The sequence below is a fragment of the Mustela lutreola genome, chromosome 16 (genome assembly GCF_030435805.1).
Source record: "Mustela lutreola isolate mMusLut2 chromosome 16, mMusLut2.pri, whole genome shotgun sequence".
Taxonomy (NCBI): Eukaryota; Metazoa; Chordata; class Mammalia; order Carnivora; family Mustelidae; genus Mustela; species Mustela lutreola.
Genome location: NC_081305.1, coordinates 42532386 through 42551390, shown reverse-complemented (window position 1 = coordinate 42551390; position 19005 = coordinate 42532386). Strand labels below are relative to the sequence as shown.

General features: G+C 50.3%; 1 protein-coding gene and 1 long non-coding RNA gene across 2 annotated transcripts; one reads left to right on the top strand and one right to left on the bottom strand.

Moving 5' to 3' along the window:
- Positions 1-856: 856 nt before the first annotated feature.
- Positions 857-10834, bottom strand: HAUS5 (HAUS augmin like complex subunit 5). The gene is made up of 19 exons (XM_059152017.1): positions 10693-10834; positions 9871-9933; positions 9747-9779; positions 9595-9619; positions 8873-8978; positions 8636-8795; positions 7488-7557; positions 7316-7398; positions 6741-6798; positions 6475-6599; positions 6207-6270; positions 5965-6095; positions 5591-5753; positions 5295-5375; positions 5048-5193; positions 4676-4787; positions 4466-4598; positions 2199-2331; positions 857-2016 (listed from the first exon to the last, which is right to left on the bottom strand). Exons 1-19 carry the CDS (start codon positions 10788-10790, stop codon positions 1899-1901), a joined length of 1902 nt encoding a protein of 633 aa, XP_059008000.1. The 5' UTR covers positions 10791-10834; the 3' UTR covers positions 857-1898.
- A 39-nt stretch (positions 10835-10873) lies between these two features.
- Positions 10874-16109, top strand: LOC131818448 (uncharacterized). The gene is made up of 3 exons (XR_009348826.1): positions 10874-10982; positions 11259-11363; positions 14131-16109. It is a non-coding gene; the product is annotated as an uncharacterized LOC131818448 (long non-coding RNA).
- Positions 16110-19005: the final 2896 nt, after the last annotated feature.

Below are 19005 nucleotides of genomic sequence, written 5' to 3'. Positions count from 1 at the left end.
AAGCATGGGGAGGGGCAGAGGGAGGAGAAAGAGAATCCTAAACAGACTGTGCTGAACAGGAGCCCAATGCAGGGCTTGATCCTATGACCCTGAGGTCATGACCCAAGTGGAAACCAAGAGTCGGCCACTCAAATGGACCACCCAGGTACCCTGCAAAAGTTTGTTTTTATGTTTTCATTAATAATTACCCTACTGCATCTGGAGTTTGAATCATATTTAGGAAAGTTTGCCCAACTTCTGGTTTATAGAGAACTTCACTTTCATGGAGCTCCCATTCTGTCTGGAGGACAACAAAGGATAAATAAAGTAGAACACAAAGTATGTTAGAAGATGTACTATGGAGGGGTGCCTGGGTGGCTCTGTGGGTTAAAGCCTCTACCTTTGGCTCAGGTCATGATCCCAGGGTCCTGGGATCAAGCCCCACATTGGGGGGGGGGTGTCTCTGCTCAGCAGGGAGCCTGCTTCCCCCCACCCCCGCTTGCCTCTCTGCCTATTTGTGATCTCTCTCTGTAAAATAAATAAATAAAATCCTAAAACAAATAAAAAAAAAAGATGTACTATGGAGAAAAATTAAGCAGGGAGGGGGGACAAGGACCCCCATGATCAGTCTTGGTTAGGAGCCAGGATGAAGAGGAACACTATGGTGGCACTTAGGAAAGGAAATATGCTAAAGACATAAAGATGTAAATCTCCCTCATTTGTAAACTTATTGCAACCCCAGTAAAACTCCCATCTGTGTTCGTATTTGTTCTAGAACCAGGCAGGTTGGGTATAAAGTTCATTTCGTTTGGGAGAAAAAATGAGCAAGAAGAGACAGGGAAGCCTTGAGAAAATAGAGCAAGACAACAACCAGCCATTTCAAATCCTAAAACATAATAAAACCTTTATAATTACAACACGGTGGGGATAGCATATGAGAATCACAGACAACAGACTTGAAGAGAATCCAGATATAGTCTGATTACTCACAGACATTTAGCATACGAAGAGGTGGCATCTCAAATCACCTGAAATCTTATTTTATATAGGTGGGTAAAGTTTTACCTTATAAGTTGAAGAATAATGCACGGTGAAGAATAATTCACGGTGAAATGCACAGACTTAAAAGAGTATAGCTAGATGAGTTCTGACATCTATCCTTACTACCTTCAACGTGTAATCCATTTTCAACTCTAGAAAGTTCCCTTGTCTCCTGACCCTTGGTTGATCCCTGCTACCCACCTCTCCTTCAGAGAATTTTAAGTGCTATTGGGATATATGTAAAATAAGACAAAACTGGATCCATTTGGATAAATTCCAAATGATTTCAGAGATTTAAATGTAAAAAAGGAAACAATGTAAAAACTAGAAGACAACCTTGAGCTCAGGGCTGTTTCCCCAGCTCTTGCCTTCTTCTGGCCCCCCACAGGCTCTCCTCAGATGCCCTCTAATCACCTTCACAGAGTGTGTGCAGTCTTCTAGCTAAAGTCACACTTCCTACTGCCTGCTTTCTTTTTCTCCAGAACTTTTTTCTTCGAACATGCTATGTGCTCACTTAACTTGTCAAGGGTCTGCTTCCCTGTGCTGAACAACTTCCTGGGCTGGGACTTCCGTGCACTTTGTTCAGTGCCGGATCTTCAGTGTTTACAGCAGGTGCTCAATGACTTTTCATTCAATGACTTTCCGCTGACGAGGGGAGTTTCAGGGGGACCTAGGGTGGGGTCCAGAGTACCCCATTCACTTGGCTTTGATGTGATGAAAAGACAAGTCCAAGGCAGTTGAGAGGAACAGAAACACCTGTGAGGGGGACAGCAAGTGTGGGTAGAGACAGTGGGCTGACACATCCAAGTGATGTTCTCTTCCAAAGGTCTCATGAAGGGGTGAATATGAAGCTCCTGACTTCTGTTTGAGGCCCCTTTTCATCTGCACAGCTGCTGCAGGGCACCTTGGGCCTGGACCCAGCGCAGCCGCCACTGGGGCAGGGAAAGGCCCTGGCAGAGCTCCTCGGACAGGGCAGCTTGGCCTGGCTGCTCCCACCTGGGGGAAGGGGATAGTGTCACAGGAAGGCCTGGGCTTCTAGACACTCAGCCTCCCTCCCAACACCCTGGCCTGCTTGTTACCAGCCACACATTGCCCCCCGCACCCTGCCCAAGTTCTGCCCGTTCCACCTGGCTCAGCACCCTGCCCACCCTCAACCCCCCACCACATGCCCCTCTCACCAGTCCTCCACAACCCCCTGTAGCTTGGGGATTCGCTCCAGCGCTTGTTTCAGCACGTTCTCCAGCTGCTTCAGAGCCTGCCCCAGATTGTCTTTCTGTTCCTTTTCCTGGGATGCCCGGATCTGCAGCAGCTCTGCGGGTGAGAAACCCGGGAGGCAGCATTGAGTCCTCGGGTTGTCTGGTGCCTTATGGCCAGTGGGTCACCAAGTCTCCAGTCACCTAGTCAGGACCTCAGCATGTCTCCCAGATCTCTCCCTCCTTCCAGGTCCTCATCTCAGGGGCAAGTCCACCATCCCACAGGATTTATCCTGTGTACCTTCCTCCCTTCTGCACAGACCACCCATCTCCTTGGCCCATCCCTTCCCTTCCTCCACCTTCCCTGCTTGCTCTCCAGCTTCCCTCCTAGGCTCCAGGTCTCAGCCTCCCATTCTGGTCCATTCTTTACATGGCAGCCAGAGTGATCTTTCTAAAGCATAAACCTGATCCTCTTCCTCTTCTGCATGGAACCCTTCAAGGCTCCCTAGTACCCCCAAGAACAGAGTCTGAGCTCCTCAGCCTAGTACTTGAGGGTCTGCACTATCTGCCTCTGCTACTACCAAAACCTTGCCTGTCCCTCTGGGCCCACTCGAGACACCACGTTTCCTCTTGGAAGACTTTCCCAGTGTTCTTCACCCCAAGGCTTCCTCCTTAGACTGCTATAACCGACATTCCAGCAGTGTTTCCCCCTGGAGATGTGACTAGGTCTAGTCCCTCTTCACAGGTCCAAACCAGGTCCATCTCAGAGCAAGTACAGATCAGCAGTGCAGTCTGAGCCCCTGGGCCTGGCTCCATTCTTGCCTGACCTCAGGCCTGACACTTGCCCTTTCTTCAGCCCCTCCTGCGGTCATGTGTAATAGTGAGGCAGGGGGAAGACTGGGGCATGCTGGAGTGGGACCTATAAGGCTTGTTGACAAGTTGAAGGTCGGGAGGGGGGCGGTTAGGGAGCCGGGAGGAATTACGCATGATTCCTGGGTGGCTGGCCTCAGTAAGGAGAGTGCGGTCATTTGCTGAGGGAGGGAAACAATGCAGAAGAAAAACAAAACTGCTTTTCAGAACAGAGAGAACTATGTTCTGCCACAGACGTGCTAAAGCCCAAGAAGCCCACGAGGCGGGATGATTCTGTGCCATAACATGGGCTGTTCTCGCACACAGCTCCCTGCTCATCAGAGAGGGGAAGGCCTTTCCGAAGGCCTGGAAATGGTCTTTTCCTGCTTTGCTGATGGCACCCAAGTCGTTTCTTATCAATACACCTCTCCTATTTACCCTTTGATTCTGTGCTCTTTGCTTCTACCAGTGGGATCCCTGGGGATGGGCAGCTCTGGCCTCTCTCCCCCTTGAGCTCTCGGGGCCAGCAGCTGGCAAGTACCCAGCAAGTGCCTCCTGAGGGAATCTAGCAAGGAACAACTTCCCTGAATTTGTTTCTTCATCTGTAAATTGGGTCTTAATAATCCCTACCTTTGGGGGCACCTGGGTGGCTCAGCCAGTTAAGCATTTGGCTCTTGATTTTGGTTCAGGACCTGATCTCAGGGTTGTGAGACTGAGCCCCATGTTGGCTTCTGTGCGGAGCCTGGAGCTTGCTTAAGATTCTCTCTCCCCACCTCCCCCTCCCCGCTCCTCTCTCTCAACAACAGACATCCTACCCTCACCATAAGGACTGAAAGAGACTGCACATGCGCAGACAAAATGATCATAATTGTACCAGAGGCACGTAGCGCTTACTGAATGCCATGCATTGTTCAGTGCCCTGTTTGGGTAACTGGACTGAGTCTTCCCAGCAACTCTCCAAGGTACTATGATTATGCTTACTCCACTGAGGAGAAAATGGAGGCACTGGTAGATCACACAGCAGGGAAGAGGTAGGCCTGAGAGGAGTTTAACTCCAAAGCCCAACTTTTAACTACTCTCATTTCCTACTGGATGGTGATACATGAGTACTTGGTAATTTGATGGGTAGGATCACCTGGTTAGGAGTATAGACACATGTCAGACTGCCTGGATTTAAATCCTAGCTCTGCCACCTAGGCAGCCAGCAAGGCTTAGTTCTTGCCTCTGCAAAAGGGGCAAACGGCAGCGCTCACCCCATGGGGCTGCTGTGCAGATGAAACCAGCGAACACACTCAGCACACAGTAGGCCCTGTGTCAGCAATGGATGTTTGGGATTTGTTCTGGAGGCTGATGGTCCCGGGGCTGGGCAGGGATGCTGGTTGTGAAGGCAGGGCAGGGCTTACCCTGGGTGGATGGTCCTGGTGGCAGGCTGGTCTTCACGTGCAGCAGATCCCAGCACCGGAGACTCTGCTGGTCCTGGAGGAACAAAAGGTCCTGGCGAAGAGAGGCAGCCTTTGGGAGGAGCAGTTCCGGAGCCTGGAGGGAGGGGGAAGGACAGTCACTTTGGGCAGGAGGAGGAGTGGGAAGACAGGTCCTAGGGGACAGGTACTCACCTTCCCTGCAGGCAGCCCCAGTGTGTGGCTCAGCACTATGAGGCTGGAGCCCCTCGGGGACGCAGGATGCAGCTGGTGGATGGATGGCAGGACCGTGGGCAGGGGCTGTAATCTGGGGGGGAAAGTCCAGGCTGGGTGGGCTACTTGGAGGGAGGCTAAGATTCCAGAGGTTCTGGGGGCTGAGAGCTGGCTTCAGGAGGCCCAGAAAGTTGGAGATGGGTCTGGGGACTAGGATTCCAGAGTAGGACTGAGACCTGAGGGTGAGGTCTGACAGCTTGGGAACACTGGAGGCCCAGGATTATGTTTTTGGCGTGGAATCAGGGAGTGATAGTCACCCACAGAAGGAGCTTAAGGGGGTGGCTTCAGTCTTACCCTCCAGGGCTGTGCCGAAGCAGGGGACCCAGCAGAAGGTGCGGAAGATGCCGGGCTTCCTCCTCCAGACAGCGAAGCAGCTCCTGACTCTGTGGTGCCACCACCTCAGATGTGGGGACCACTTTTCGCTGAATCAGAGCCAGCACCTGCGGGGAATGAAAGGGATGCGAGGGGCAGCCTGGAGCCCCCTGGCGCCATCTCTAGGAGCCCCAGCCCTACCCAGACCTTGCCCCAACTCCCATCTCACCTCTGCAGGGCTCCGGCACAGGCGTGTCTTGCTGGCTGAGTTGCCCTTGATGAGGAGGCGGACCTGTTCCTGTGTCTCCTCCTGGGCAGCCATGAGACCACCAAGATGGGCAGCTTTTACTTTCCATCTCCCAGCCTCTACCCCTGCCCTCCCCTTTGCACAGGTCCTGCTGCCTCCTAGGAGACTGACTCTGGGCCTCTCCACACCACTGGAGGCCAAGTTTTGGACCTAAGGCTCCCAGACTCTCTCTGGCCCTCCATCAGGCACTGCCACATCCCCCAGGGCCAGCCTCTCACCACCAGCCGGCGCCAGTGCAGGATCCGCTGCTGTTTGGCCTGTAGCTCCTGCAGCAGAAGCTGCCGCCGCCCAGCCACCTCCTCCAGCTCCTGGCTCTGGGCACGCAGGGCCTTGAGCTCTGCCCATAGGCCACAGCCACGGAGCCCCAGCATGAAGGCCTGCCTGGGGCATGGCAGAAAAGAAAGATGACTAAGACTCCCAGTAGAGGAGGCAGATGGATCTGTAAGGATGCACAAAGAGCCACAAACACAGGGAGACAAACCAGGAGAGCAGGGAGGCAGAACTGGGAGCCACAGGAGCAGAAAAAGTCTAGTATTCTGAGACCTCTGGGAAAGAGATGCCCTAGAGGTCTCTGCTGAGAGAGCCCCCTCACCTCTCACTGGATCCTGGGGCATATCTCTCCACCTCCTCCATCAGGCCTTGGAGGCGCTGGGTCAGGGTTTGACGCTCCTTCAGAAGGGGGCCCCGCTGGGCAACCAGTACACCCACAGCCCGCCAGCCCTCCTGGGGCAAGAGTACAAAGTCAGGGTGGGCATGATCCCTGGGGGGAAGGGGATCAAGTGGGCCTTGGGATGGGAAGGGGATGGAGTCCTGGGAAGGATGCCTGGGGGTTACCTGGATGAGATGCTCCATGGATGGCAGGGCCTGGCTGGAGTCTGACTGGTCTGGTGCCTGGGACCTGGGGGTGGGGTAAAACTGCTGAGGGAGGAGTCCCCCCCCTTGCCAGGGCTCTTGGGGGTGGCCAATGTCAGCCCACCTGCCAGACTGATCACTGAGTTTCAGGTTCACCGCCATCAGCAGGTGACTGTGCTTGGTCCAGAGTTTGTTCTGGCTTACCCATTCACCCGCCCTGCCCGGCCCTTAGGAGCACGGCACTCCACACCTGTCCATCTCTGTATCTCGGAGCCCATCTGGACTGCACAGGGACCGAATCTCTGTCTCCCGCTCTGCAGCCAAGTGCTCCAAGGAGGCCAGGACATGACCCGGAGGATGGTTTGTCAGCAGTGTCTGGTAGGGGAAAGGGTAAAGTAGGGCTAGATGGGGGCGGGGCTATGCGCTGGGATCTATGGTGATGCAGTAGGGATCAAGAGTTGGGTCCTCGCACCCTGAGGTTTGCTCATGGGACAGAAGGTGAGGCCCCCCCCTTACCTCCACAGAGCTAAGCCACTGCTGGTAGGAAGCTCCAAAGTAGTCATCTCGAGGGGTTCTGTGGGGTTGGGGAAGGGGACAGAGAATATTACAAGACACAACAACTCTCCCTCTACTGATCACCACTACCCTGTAAGGTGGGGGCTATCACTGTCCCCATTTTAAGGATGAGGAAACCAAGTCCATCTATGCCTGCTAGACTTGGGTTCACCAACCAGCTGCCCTTAGGGCCTTTCACATGTGCTATTTGTCTAGAATATTGTCTTAACCTTTCATCCTGCCTAAGCCTCCTCACCAGAGAACCTGTCCTCCCTGACTCTTTAAGTGAGGAAGATGTCTTCTCTGGGGACCTGGAGTCTCTCAGGCTTCCCCACCCCCAACAGTCCTAATCACCCACGTTGCCACCATCTGTAATGTATTTGTCTCTTTTTGCTCTCAACCTGAGAGCTTTGTCAGGCCAAGGCCTGGGGCTGACACAGTCCAGAGGCTGAGTGTCTGAGGAAGGAACAGATGAGTAACTCCTCCATGAAAGCCCAGGTTCTTGTCAGAATCTGTGGAGCCTGGATGACACTCACGGGACGCTGCCTCCCTTGGCCTGAGGAATTAAGAGTTTCTGCAAGAACTGGGTCCGGAGGGTGCAGGCTCTTCGGACATCACCCTGGGAAGAAGAGGATGGGACATGAGGGCAACCCAGGGGTCCACCTGACCTGACTCCCCACTCGTTTCCCCATGGCCCAAGACTCTTACCAGGACCACAGGTTCGAGGCCCAGGGCTGCTGATGTCAAGGGTCCAAAAGATATATCTACTTTGGCCTTCCTGGAGAGAAAAGTAGAGTTGGGGTAGTAGTCACTGGGAAAAGGGAGCTAGAATGGATGTGTCTCTTTCTGCTACAAGGCTAGTCACTAAGCCTGGATCTCAGGGTCCACCTCTAAAATCAGGCCACTGACACTTCCTGGCTGTATTAGCTTCCTCACTGGCCTCTGCTCTTGCCCTCTGCAGTTTATTTTCCAACTAGTAGTCAATGATCCTGTTAAAACTTCAGACAAATCAGGTCACCTTGTTACCCAAAGCCCTCGAAAAAATGTAACATTTCCCCATCACATTCAAAATAGTAATAATGGGTATTAGAAACTCTTCTAAGTGCTCTGCATCATTTAAGTCACCTATAAAGTAGGTTTAAATTAATCCCCAATCCATAGAGTTTACGAACTGAGGCACAAAAAAGCTAAGTAGTTTGCCCAAGGTCACAGAGCTGTAAGTGGACAGGCTAAGGCATGAACCCAGCCTCTGAGTAAAATTCCGATGCCCCCGTGGCACTCTGTCCACCTCTCTGACCTCACCTTCTCGTGCCCTCCATTTTGCCTGTGTAACTGAAGATGAACTGGCTTCCTGGCTGTTTTTCCCATATGCCAAACTCAGCACCTCTGCCCTTCCTGTCCCTCTCCCTGGAGATTCCTTCCACAGCTCAGTGCTACCTCCTCAGAGACGGCTTCTCTGGCCATCCTCCCTGGAGTATATCTCCCTCACCTTTACTATCACACCACCTTTTTAATCACAGCACTTATCTCTCCTTGCAGTTATAGAGTTTGCTTCCTAGTTTATCTTTGGCTCCTCTGCATCAGAGTAGAAGCCCCAGGAGGCAGGTACTTGTCCCTTATTTAATGTTCTTTCCCTAGAACATTCTTTAGATATATGGTTGGGACCATTCTAAGCACTGGAAATATAAGTGGCTGAGATGAGAAAACTTTCTGACCTCACAGGCTTTAAATCCTAAGGAGTGGAGCTCAGAATTCTGGAACCCAAGAAGGGGTCAGGGTAGAGCAATGAGGTCTCTATGGAAAATGTCTGCCTGCCCCGCCTGGTGAAGGCTGGTCCCTGAGCACCTGAGGCCCACCTCTCTATGTCCTGTAGACGCCTCAGCTGATTCTGCAGCCGCTGCATGGGATCCTGCAGTCCACGCTGCTGCCTTCTCATGGCCCCAGCTTGGGCCTGGAGGAGGAGAGCGCGACGCTGGGTGTCTTGAATGTTCTGCAGGGCTTGCTCCAGGGCCATGTCTGTAGGAGAAATGCATGGCTATCAGCAGTTCCCCCACCACCACTCTGTTGCTCATCTTCCCAGCCCCATAGGTCACCCTGAGCTTCGGTCTCTTGCTCCATCAGCTCCAGGCTCTGGTCTAATTCCTGGATCTCTGCCCGCAGGTGAGCAACAGTGGCTTCCAGCTCCAGCTTCCGATGGGCCTGGTGGGATCAGGTACAGAGTCAGATGCATGGCCTGGCTGGGGCTTGGCCTGGACTAACTGCTATTTGGGGAGCACTGGTCTCCTTGCCTGCACAGGGAAGTAGCAGAGGGTTTATTGTGAGGAATTTCTGTGTCTTATTCTCTGGGCCTAAAAGAACACTAGGGTACTATCTGGCCTCCTCCTTTCTCCTGGGATTGTCTCCCTTATCGTCCTAACCCGTGTCCTGTCTCTGCACTGATGACACTACATCTCTGCCCCAGTTCTTACCTCCCCACTGAGCACCACATCGAGGGGCCCCAAGGTCTTCTGGCAACCTCCCCCTAGATGGCACTGGGGCGCCTTGCACACAATAGGTCCTACACTAGCCTCAGTATATCTCCGAAACCAGTCCTTTCTCCCATCTCCTCTCATCAGCTTGGATGCCTCATATCCATGTCCCCTCAACATCCAGCTCATGCCTGCCTCCCTTGGACTGTTAAGTCCTGTGAGTGTGGGGATCAGACCTGTCTTGTGACTCAGTAGTCCCCAGCATCCCATAGCACAAGGCTGGGCCTAGAGCAGAAATCTACATGTCCTCTTTTTGGATAAAAGATCTTATAACACATGCTTCTCACCTCTGGACTGTCCTGGTGGCCATACCTGAGGAAATGAGGCCAGAGTTAGGGGATGACAGGGACTTCCAGGGGAGACAAGTGGTGTGAGGCTGTGGGTGAAAACACAGCTGGATGGGACTAGGGTTAACAGGAGGGAATATAGAACCATTTACCAGAGTAGGTTTCCCCGGATCTTCTTGACACTCCTACAGTGGAGAGGCAGAAGGAAGAGGTGTTACTGTGGGGCTTGCCTGTGTCCCTTCCCTGTCACAGCCTCCCTCATGTGGCCAGGCTCACCTCTGGCTGTGCACATGCCGCAAGACATAGGCCCAGATGTCGGCCCCTTGGCCCAGACACAGTCTGCGGGAAGAGTGTGTAAAGGTACACCTCCGGCATCACACAGGGTGGCTCACCCTTATTCCCAGGCTGGTCATGGTGGGTAAGGTTTTTACTAGGGAATTCTCACTTCTAGGGGGAAAGAGAGCGCATACTTTCTGGGGTGAGATAGTCCTTTCTGGGGAGTTCTTGGTCACTGAGTTGTGGGGTTCTCTCTGTGTGGGGGATATTCTCATTCCATGGTGGGGTGATTCCTTTCTCCTGGGAGAAGAGGGCTATCTCTAGTCACTCCCAGAGGAGAGGGGTGGGGAATATACTGTCAGGAAGTGCTCTCATTACCAGATGTGGGTCATAACGCCTATAAATTCAATCTCCTGTGGGGTGGTCTTTGGTAACTCCAGTCTCTTCACTGGTTGGGGTGGGTGGGGGTGGTAGGCTGTTGCAGGGACGGTCTCACTCCAAAGATCTTACTTCCACACGGGAAGGGGTCTCCACTGAATTTCGGAGGATCCTCACTGGTGCCTCGCTCTCACTCTGGGTGGTCTCACGGGGTGGGGGGTGGGAGTGTCGGGATCACCGCCAGGGGATCTTCATTCAACCCAGGATCCTCTTCTTGAATATACTACTGGGTGTGCGTGTGTCGGGGCGGGGGAGGGGGCGCCCTTAAGGGTTATTCTCACTGAGGCAGAGGAAGGCGGGTCTTCAGGGAGGGGTGGGGTTCTCTCTCATCCCTGGAGACCACCTCGAGGGTTTGGGAGTGCTCACTCTCAGAGCGTCCCTCACCTGCGCAGCGTCGACTCCGGGGCTTGGGCTGCGACGGGCGCTCCCATCTCTTCCGTCGCCCAGCAGCCCAGTTCCCGCGCTTCTTGCATTAACTCCATGACAGCTCCGCTCCCCGGCTTCCCGCACCCTCTTCAAGTGTGGCGCCCGCCTCTGACGTCACGAGCGCGCCGGCAGTGACGCCATCGGTGTCCAGGCGGACTAGGGTCTCGGTGCCCCGCCGCGCCACGGAGCAGTGCTCACGTTTCTTGCTCCTCCAGCTTAGGTATCTTCGAGTGAGGGGAAACGGTGAGGTTCGTTCGCTTTCCTCGTCCTCCCGCTCACCATCAAGTGCCCCTTAAGAGGCAAAAGGTTCCAAATGCCTCCCTTGATTCTCTTGACAAAATGAGACTTTCATTCTGGGAGGTCAGGTGCGGAGATGTCAAACTTACTGCTCCTTGATTTCAGAAACAGGTTGTTTCAGGTCTGAGTGAGGAGGGATAGGGGGCCGATAGCACGGGGGTAGGGATGGAAAGGGATAGGAGGCCGATAGCACGACCCTGATATCTCCCCGGCATGCATTCTTCCAGGTGTTCCTCGTCTTTACCATTCCACTGCGGTGGATGAGAGAGCCCCAGTCTCCATGCTACGGAGCTCAGGTTCAGTGGGGGACTTAGACGGATCACCATCACCAGGTAGGGATGGTGGAAAATAAACAACAGGAGTGGGTCAATTGGGGACACAGGGAATGGTCAGAGGTCTGTGGGCTGCCCCAGAAAGCACTGGATACTGGTAGTGGAGTTCTGGAGAGCCCACTCAGCCTCATTCAGGGCCCTGAGAAATGGCATCATTCAGGGACCTTTCACTGAACATGCTTAGGTCACCACTCTGTCCTCGGTGTCTGGTACAAAGCCTGACTCTCTAAGTAGTTATTCAGTAAATGAGGGGAGAGGTGGTGGGGTGAGAATAAAACTGGGGACAGGATGAGGTATGGGGGTGGAGGGCAATGGTGGACCATATAGGGCTGTGGAGCAGAGGGGAGACAACTGAGTGAGTGGGTCCGGATCTTGATTGGGTGTAGAGGGTGGGGCACCCAGGGTGAGGTCCAGGGCTCTGGGCTCCGGAGCAGACCTTGAAATGCAGATGTCAGAGAAGGCACAACTCTGGGGGAAATGTTGATAACAATGTGGGGACCCTGTGGGTGTGAGGAGTCAGACATCCAAGGGTTGGCTGAGCCTTTGGCCCAGGGAGAAAGGGACCATGGGATTACCATTAAGATAGCAAATTTTGGCGAGAAGCTGAGTCCAGCTTCAAGTGTTTCATAAGGGCTGAAAAGCATAAGAAGGTGCCATGGGCTGCTGTAATCCAGGTGGCTTTCCTGGAAGAAAGAACAGCTGCTATTCCACAGTGCCTAATTCTCAAAAGGTGCCATTTTGCTCAAACATTGTCACCCTTCTGCCGTTTGTGGGGTGTTTTGCTGTTAAAAACTAAAATCAGTTAGCCAGCATGTCTGCCATTGGTCTATGAGCCTTTTGAGACTCATAGCACTGGCTGTTACGAGAATGATGAGATAAATCACAGACTGGCAGAAATACTTGCAAAACACATAACTGATGGTGGACTTATATCTAAAATATATAAAGAACTCTTAAAACCCAACCATAAGAAAACAATCTGCTTAAACATGGACAAAAGTTATGAACAGATTTCTCACTAAAGAAGATGTACAGATGGCAAATAAGCATGAAAAGTTGCTAACCATAATGTCATTAGGGAATTGCAAATTAAAACAACAATGGAATACTTCTACACACCTATTAGAATGTCTAAAATCCAAAAAAAAAAAAAAAATGACACCAAATGCTGTTGAGGATGTGGAACAACAGGAACTGTCCTTCATTGCTGGTGGGAGTACAAAATGATACAGCCATTTTGGAAGACAATCTGAAAAGGCAGTAAACTCTCTGACCACAAATATATGGCATTCTAGGAGAAGCCAAACTATAGAGACCAGTAAAAAGATCAGTGGTTGCCAAGAGATCATGAGATGGGGGTAGGGATGGAAAGGTGAAACTATTTTGTGTGGTATTGTAATGGTGGATACATGACATGATGCATTTATAAAAAGCCATAGAACTGTACAGTACAGAGTGAGCCTTAGTGTAAAATATGGACTCTAGTTAGTAATAACATTCCACTATTGGTCATCAATTGTAACAAAGGTACCATACTCCTGCAAGATGGTAATAATAGGGGAAAATGGGTGTGGAGGTACAGGAAGTATATGAGAATTTCCTTGACTTTTTGTGTACCTTTCTGTAAACATAAAGCTGCTCATGAAAAATAAAATCTATTAAAAAAATAATTGGTTGAGGGCCCTGGGTGGCTCAGTGGGTTAAAGCCTCTGCCTTCGGCTCAGGTCATGATCCCAGGGTCCTAGGATGGAGCCCTGCATCGGGCTCTCTGCTCAGCAGGGAGGCTGCTTCCCCCACTCTCTCTGACCGCCTCTCTGCCTACTTGTGATCTCTGTCTGTCAAATAAATAAATAAAATCTTTTAAAAAATTGGTTGAAAGTTGGAATATTTTTTAATGAACTATCTACAACCATAATGTAATGACAACTGATCAGATGCACCTTGACTGAAACTGTAACATAAAAAGATTCTCAAAGATTTGGAAGAAAAGCTAAAGCCAAATAAGAGGTAGCTGCTACCAGTTTCCCCTCTAACTCTAAAATTTTTAAAAAGCCACCCAGAGGTTATGAGACACATGCATTCAAGGTGCCTCTGCTTGAGAGCAGAGCTGCTCATGTTTCCATCTCCCCAGCGGCCACTGACGGATCTTCTCTCCACTCTCCTCCAGTCTCTGTGCATGGCTTTGTCATGTATCGGCTTGACTAGGCTGAATGAACTATATCTTAGAATTACCTTCTCCTTATGCGTTCGGTTAGGACGGACCAATAGAGATTCTTGGGCAAGATGTGGAGGGCAGAAGTGAAGCAGCTGCCATTTTATAGATCACACAGGTTGTCGCTGGCTGGCTGCTGGCTCGTCAGGTTTGCATAGGGCAGCAGCCAGGCCCGCAACTGTTTCACCTTTTTCTGGATCTTCTCAACTTCTCCAGCTCTGGGCCAGGTGTGTGTCTGGCTCCATGATGAAGGATGCCAGTTTCTCCCATGGATGCTCATACCACCAAAGGCAGAGGCCAGCTTATACCAGCTTGTCTTAGCTTCTCCCCACTTTACATCTGTTTTCTCTTCCTAACTGCCTACCCTCCGTACTTCGAGTGTCGGCATCTGACACTAAGACCACAATGTTAGGAACTGCTTCATAACTCCTGACTGCATAAGGTTAAATCCAAGCTCATCCATCCATCCATCTATCCATCTATCTATCTGCCTGCCTGTCTGTCTATCTATCTATCTATCTATCTATCTATCTATCTATCTTCGATCTCCCCTAGTGGTTCAGCCTCTCAGATGGAGCCCTGATACACTCCGTAAGCAGAGACTCCTGGTGTCTGTGGAGTTATTGTTACCTCAAGCTGCTGTTCATGGAGGAAGTTGCAGTGGGTTTCCTGTTCCTCTCCCGCATAAGAAGAGGATGTTTTCTTCTCCATTCCCCAAAAGGCTGACGCAAAAATGTGAGATTGGCATCTTATTCACAGAAAGAACAAGTAGAAGTCATATTTGTACCCCTACCATGTTCAGTCTGTTCAATCTACAAATGACAAAATGATTATCATCCCCAAACTGAGACCGTTAACCTGTATTCTGCTCCTGACCCCTGTTTGACAAGCTTCAAGCTCTCACATTATGCCTGTAATTTGCTGCTTAAAGGTGTTCAAGGATCAGCATCCAGGGGCTTGCTAGAAATGCAGAATCCCTTGCCCCTCCACTCCTGGACTTACTGAATCAAAACATGCATTTTGACCAAATCTGTCAGTGATTCGTATGCATATTGAAGTTTAAGAAGGTGCCATCTACATGACTTTGGGGGGATAAAACCTTTATTAGCATTAATACCCAGAGATGGATTCTTATCACTGGCTTCTTGGATATACAGTTTTAAAATTTATGATGACTATCTGGCACATTTTAGACCATCCTGCTCTAATTTCCTCATAACATTTGGCCTTTTTATGACCATGTTAACTGAAACATGAACTGGGCCAGCTGAGAGACCCAGAAGGTGAGTCTTAGAAAGTGAAGAGCTGGAAAGATGTGGCAGAGGTCACTAAGGATGCTTCAACACCCAAAGCAACAACTCTGTACCAAGTGTGTCCACATATACTAAGAGTAGGAAGTACACACAGGATTGATTTACAGCATCATGAGTTTGGTGGTTTCAGGAATGGAGAGCAGGAAGAAGGAACAGAAGGGGGAAGGGTTTAATTTGCTTCTACAACATTTTATTTCTAAAAAGAAGAGATCTGGTGCAAGTATAGTTAACTGTTTTCATCTGGGAAATGTAGATGGCACATGGGGGTCTCTTAGACTTATTTCTGCACAATCTGTAGATTTGAAACCTTTATCTAAATTAAGAAATTAGGGGCGCCTGGGTGGCTCAGTGGGTTAAGCCGCTGCCTTCGGCTCAGGTCATGATCCCAGGGTTCTGGGATTGAGCACTGGATCGGGCTCTCTGCTCAGCAGGGAGCTTGCTTCCCTTCCTCTCTTTCTGTCTGCCTCTCTGTCTACTTGTAATCTCTGTCTGTCAAATAAATAAATAAAATCTTAAAAAAAGAAATTAAGAAATTAAACATTTAAAACAGTGTGGGGAGGTACATTCTAGGTGTCTTGTGGGTGGATGATAGGAGGAGACAGGCCACAGCAGGGAACCAGGACAGGTGATGACAGAGTTGAGGCTTGGCAGGGGGCGGTGGGAGAGATGATCGAGTAGAGTGGAGGATGCTTATCCCTCAATTAAGCCCTTTCCAGAGAGGAAAGCAGTGTTCTCATTGGGACATGACATGTCAAGGTTCCCTCTCTCTCACCTCTGGGATTTTCTTCCTCCTCTGTCCCCTACCTCCATCACCCTTCTTCATTATCTTAAATGGCTACCTCCTCCTCCTTCTTTACATTTTACCTCAGATGTGCCCTTCTATGCAAGCCTTCTCTGACCACCCCCCCACCCCCCGCCTCCAGGTTGGTTGGATTAACTTCTCTGGACTCTCAAAGGTAAGCCGCTCTCTGATGAAAAATGCCCTACGCCTGGGTGGCTCATTGCGTTAAGCCTCTGCCTTCGACTCACATCATGGTCTTAGGTTCCTGGGATCGAGCCCCACATTGGGCCCTCTGCTCCACGGGGAGCCTGCTCCCGCCTCCTTGTGACCTCGCTCTCTTTCTCTGTCAAATAAATAAATAAAATATTTTAAAAATGCCCTAAACCCAAAGTAGTGTTTTTCTTCCCAAACAAAAAAATATCTTGGCACATGTGATTTAGAAAGTGTTCTGGTTGGGGGCACCTGGGTGGCTCAGTGGGCTGGGCCTCTGCCTTCAGCTCAGGTCATGATCTCGGCGTCCTGGGATCGGCCCCCACATTGGGCTCTCTGCTTAGCAGGGAGCCTGCTTCCCCCCTCTCTCTGCCTGCCTCTCTGCCTACTTGTGATCTCAAATAAATAAAATAAATAAATAAATAAATAAATAAAATCTTAAAAAAAAAAAAAAAGAAAGAAAGTGTCTGGTTTATCCTGATTCAGGTGACGTATGATCCAGAAGCTCAAACACTGGAAGGCAATTATTTTGAGCAAAGACTCTGCAGTCTGACTCAATGGGTTTGAATCCTCATTTCGTCACTCAGGCTAAATGATCTAGAGCAAGTTTCTCATTCTCTGCAGCCTCAGTTTCCTCATTTATGAATTAGGCACAATAATAATAATACCTGTTTTCAGTATTGTTGTGGGGTCTAAATGAGACGATATGGATAAACTCCTTAAAGAGTGCCTGCACACAAGTTGACACTCAGTGACTGTCATGATGGTGATGATGGTGGTATCACTGGGGACCCAGTGTCTGGCTCCCCTTCCTAGCACTTGGTTCTATTTTGGCTTCTCTTTCATCCTAGCAGTTCCAGGCTCTTTTGCCTGGTGGCAAAACGACTTACCCTCCACCATTTGAAGGGGAGAAAGATGTGGATTTAGAGGGTAACGTAGAAGAGAGGGGGCTTTCTTTCTTTACCAAAAGCTCCAGAAACCATTTATCCAAGTCTCATTTTCTCAGATGGGGTCACATGCCCACTCTGAGCCAGCCTGTAGCCAGAACATGGCTCCCAAATCTTAGAATGACCACTATACCGTACCTCCCCAGACTAGTTTCTCTCCCACTTCCCCAGATCACACAAGGGCAACTCTGTGATTCCACGTCCTGAGGCCAAAATTCCCTCTCTCTCTTACACCTACATCATGTATCAGCAATTCCTGTTTACCTGTCAAATTCATCAAGGCATTTCCTTTCTTCCCCACTCTGCCCTAATATACCATCACCTCCCATTAGGAAAATCACAGCAGTCTCCCTACTGTCATCTCTTCACCAGATGTCGACTCTCCTCCAGGGTCCTAAAGAGCCCGTTAACACCTGAGCCGGCACATGTCACTTATCTGTTCAATGTCTGTTCATGGCACTTGAAGTAAAGTATGCTCCCTTTGATCTTGCCTCTGTTACTTCCCTGACTTCATCTCTAACCATTTCCTACCTTATTTCGCTTCAGCTATACTAGCCTCCTTACTATCGCTCAGAAATATCAGATGGGCTTCTCCCTCCAGGCCTTTGCACTAGCAGTTCCATCTGCCCGAGACTCTCACCACAGATATATGTTTGGTTTCCTCTCTTAAGTCCTGCAAGCCTTTGCTCAAAAGTCAGATCCTAATTGGGGCATTACCTGCCTCCCTATTGAAATTATAGCTCTTCGCCCATCTCTAATACTTCTTCTTTTTTTTTTTAAGATTTTATTAATTTATTTGACAGATAGAGATCACAAGTAGGCAGAGAGGCAGGCAGAGAGAGGAGGAAGCAGGCTCCCTGCTGAGCAGAGAGCCCAATGTGGGGCTCGATCCCAGAACCCTGGGATCATGACCTGAGCCGAAGGCAGAGCTAAACCACTGAGCCACCCAGGCGCCCCTCTAATACTTCTGATCACCCTTGCCATGCTTTACTTTTTTCTACAGTACTCTTTTTTTTTTTTTAAGATCTTAATTATTTATTTGAAAGAGAGAGATCACAGGTAGGCAGAGAGGCAGACAGAGAGAGTGAGAAGCAGGCGCCCCACCGAGCAGACAGCCTGACACAGGACTCGATCCCAGGACCGTGAGATCATGACCTGAGCTGAAGGAGGAGGTTTAACCCGCTGAGCTACTAAGGCACCCCTTCCACAGTACTCTTAATATGTTTCTTACTTAAGTTTATCATCTTTCACATGGCACCAGAATGGCACTGCAGGAGACACACAATAAAACTTTGCCGAATGAAGGAATAAATGAAAGGACAGCTCACAGTTCCATCTGGTGGTGAGCCTGTCTTCTCCATTGGACTGAGGATGTCCCAAGGACAGGGACAGAATCTGTATTGGTCACTGTTGTGTCACCCAGTGCAAAGCCAGGCATGGAGGGGGTTGGAGGTCCTAAAGATAGACTGCAAAAGATGTCTACAAAAGATTCCTGTGAGTAGATCTTTGTCAGATGAAGGTAAAGACATGTTGGATTTTTGGGTGCTTGGGTGGCTCAGTGGGTTAAACCTCTGCCTTCAGCTCCAGTCATGATCTCAGGGTCTTGGGATTGAGCTCCACATCGGTGTCTCTGCTCAGCGGGGAGCCTGCTCCCCACCCACTCTCTGCCTGCCTCTCTGCCTACTTGTGATTTCTCTGTCAAATAAATCTTAAAAAAAAAAAAAAAAAAGAAGTGTTGTATTTTCTTTTCAGGAGAGCTGGAAAGCACCTACAAGAGTTCTCACAGGGAGGGACGCCTGGGTGGCTCAGTTGGTTAAGCAGCTGCCTTCAGCTCAGGTCATGATCCCAGCGTCCTGGGATCGAGTCCCACATCGGGATCCTTGCTCTACAGGGAGCCTGCTTCTCCCTCTGACTCTGCCTTCCACTCTGTCTGCCTGTGCTCGCTCTCTCTCTGACAAATAAATAAATAAAATCTTTAAAAAAAAGAAAAGAGTTCTCACAGGGAGGAGAGAACCCCACCTGCTTTGGAATGTGGGAGAGTGTGACATTACTGACTGCCACATTGGCTTCCTTTTTGTTCTTTGTGATTTCCATTCTCACTCTGGGCACCCTGTTCTCATAGTTCTTGGAGCTCTGACACTTGGGCCTCCATGTTTCAGCTCAAAGAACATCTTAGAAA

Excerpts from the sequence above, each read along its gene's own strand:
- HAUS5 (XM_059152017.1), bottom strand. The coding sequence starts at position 10,790 with ATGGAGTTAATGCAAGAAGCGCGGGAACTGGGCTGCTGGGCGACGGAA. Across the intron at positions 5,754-5,964 it reads GCCCCAGGATCCAGTGAGAG|GCAGGCCTTCATGCTGGGGC; the intron begins GTGAGGGGGCTC and ends GCCATGCCCCAG. Across the intron at positions 5,376-5,590 it reads TGCACTGGCGCCGGCTGGTG|GAGGAGACACAGGAACAGGT; the intron begins GTGAGAGGCTGG and ends ATGGCTGCCCAG.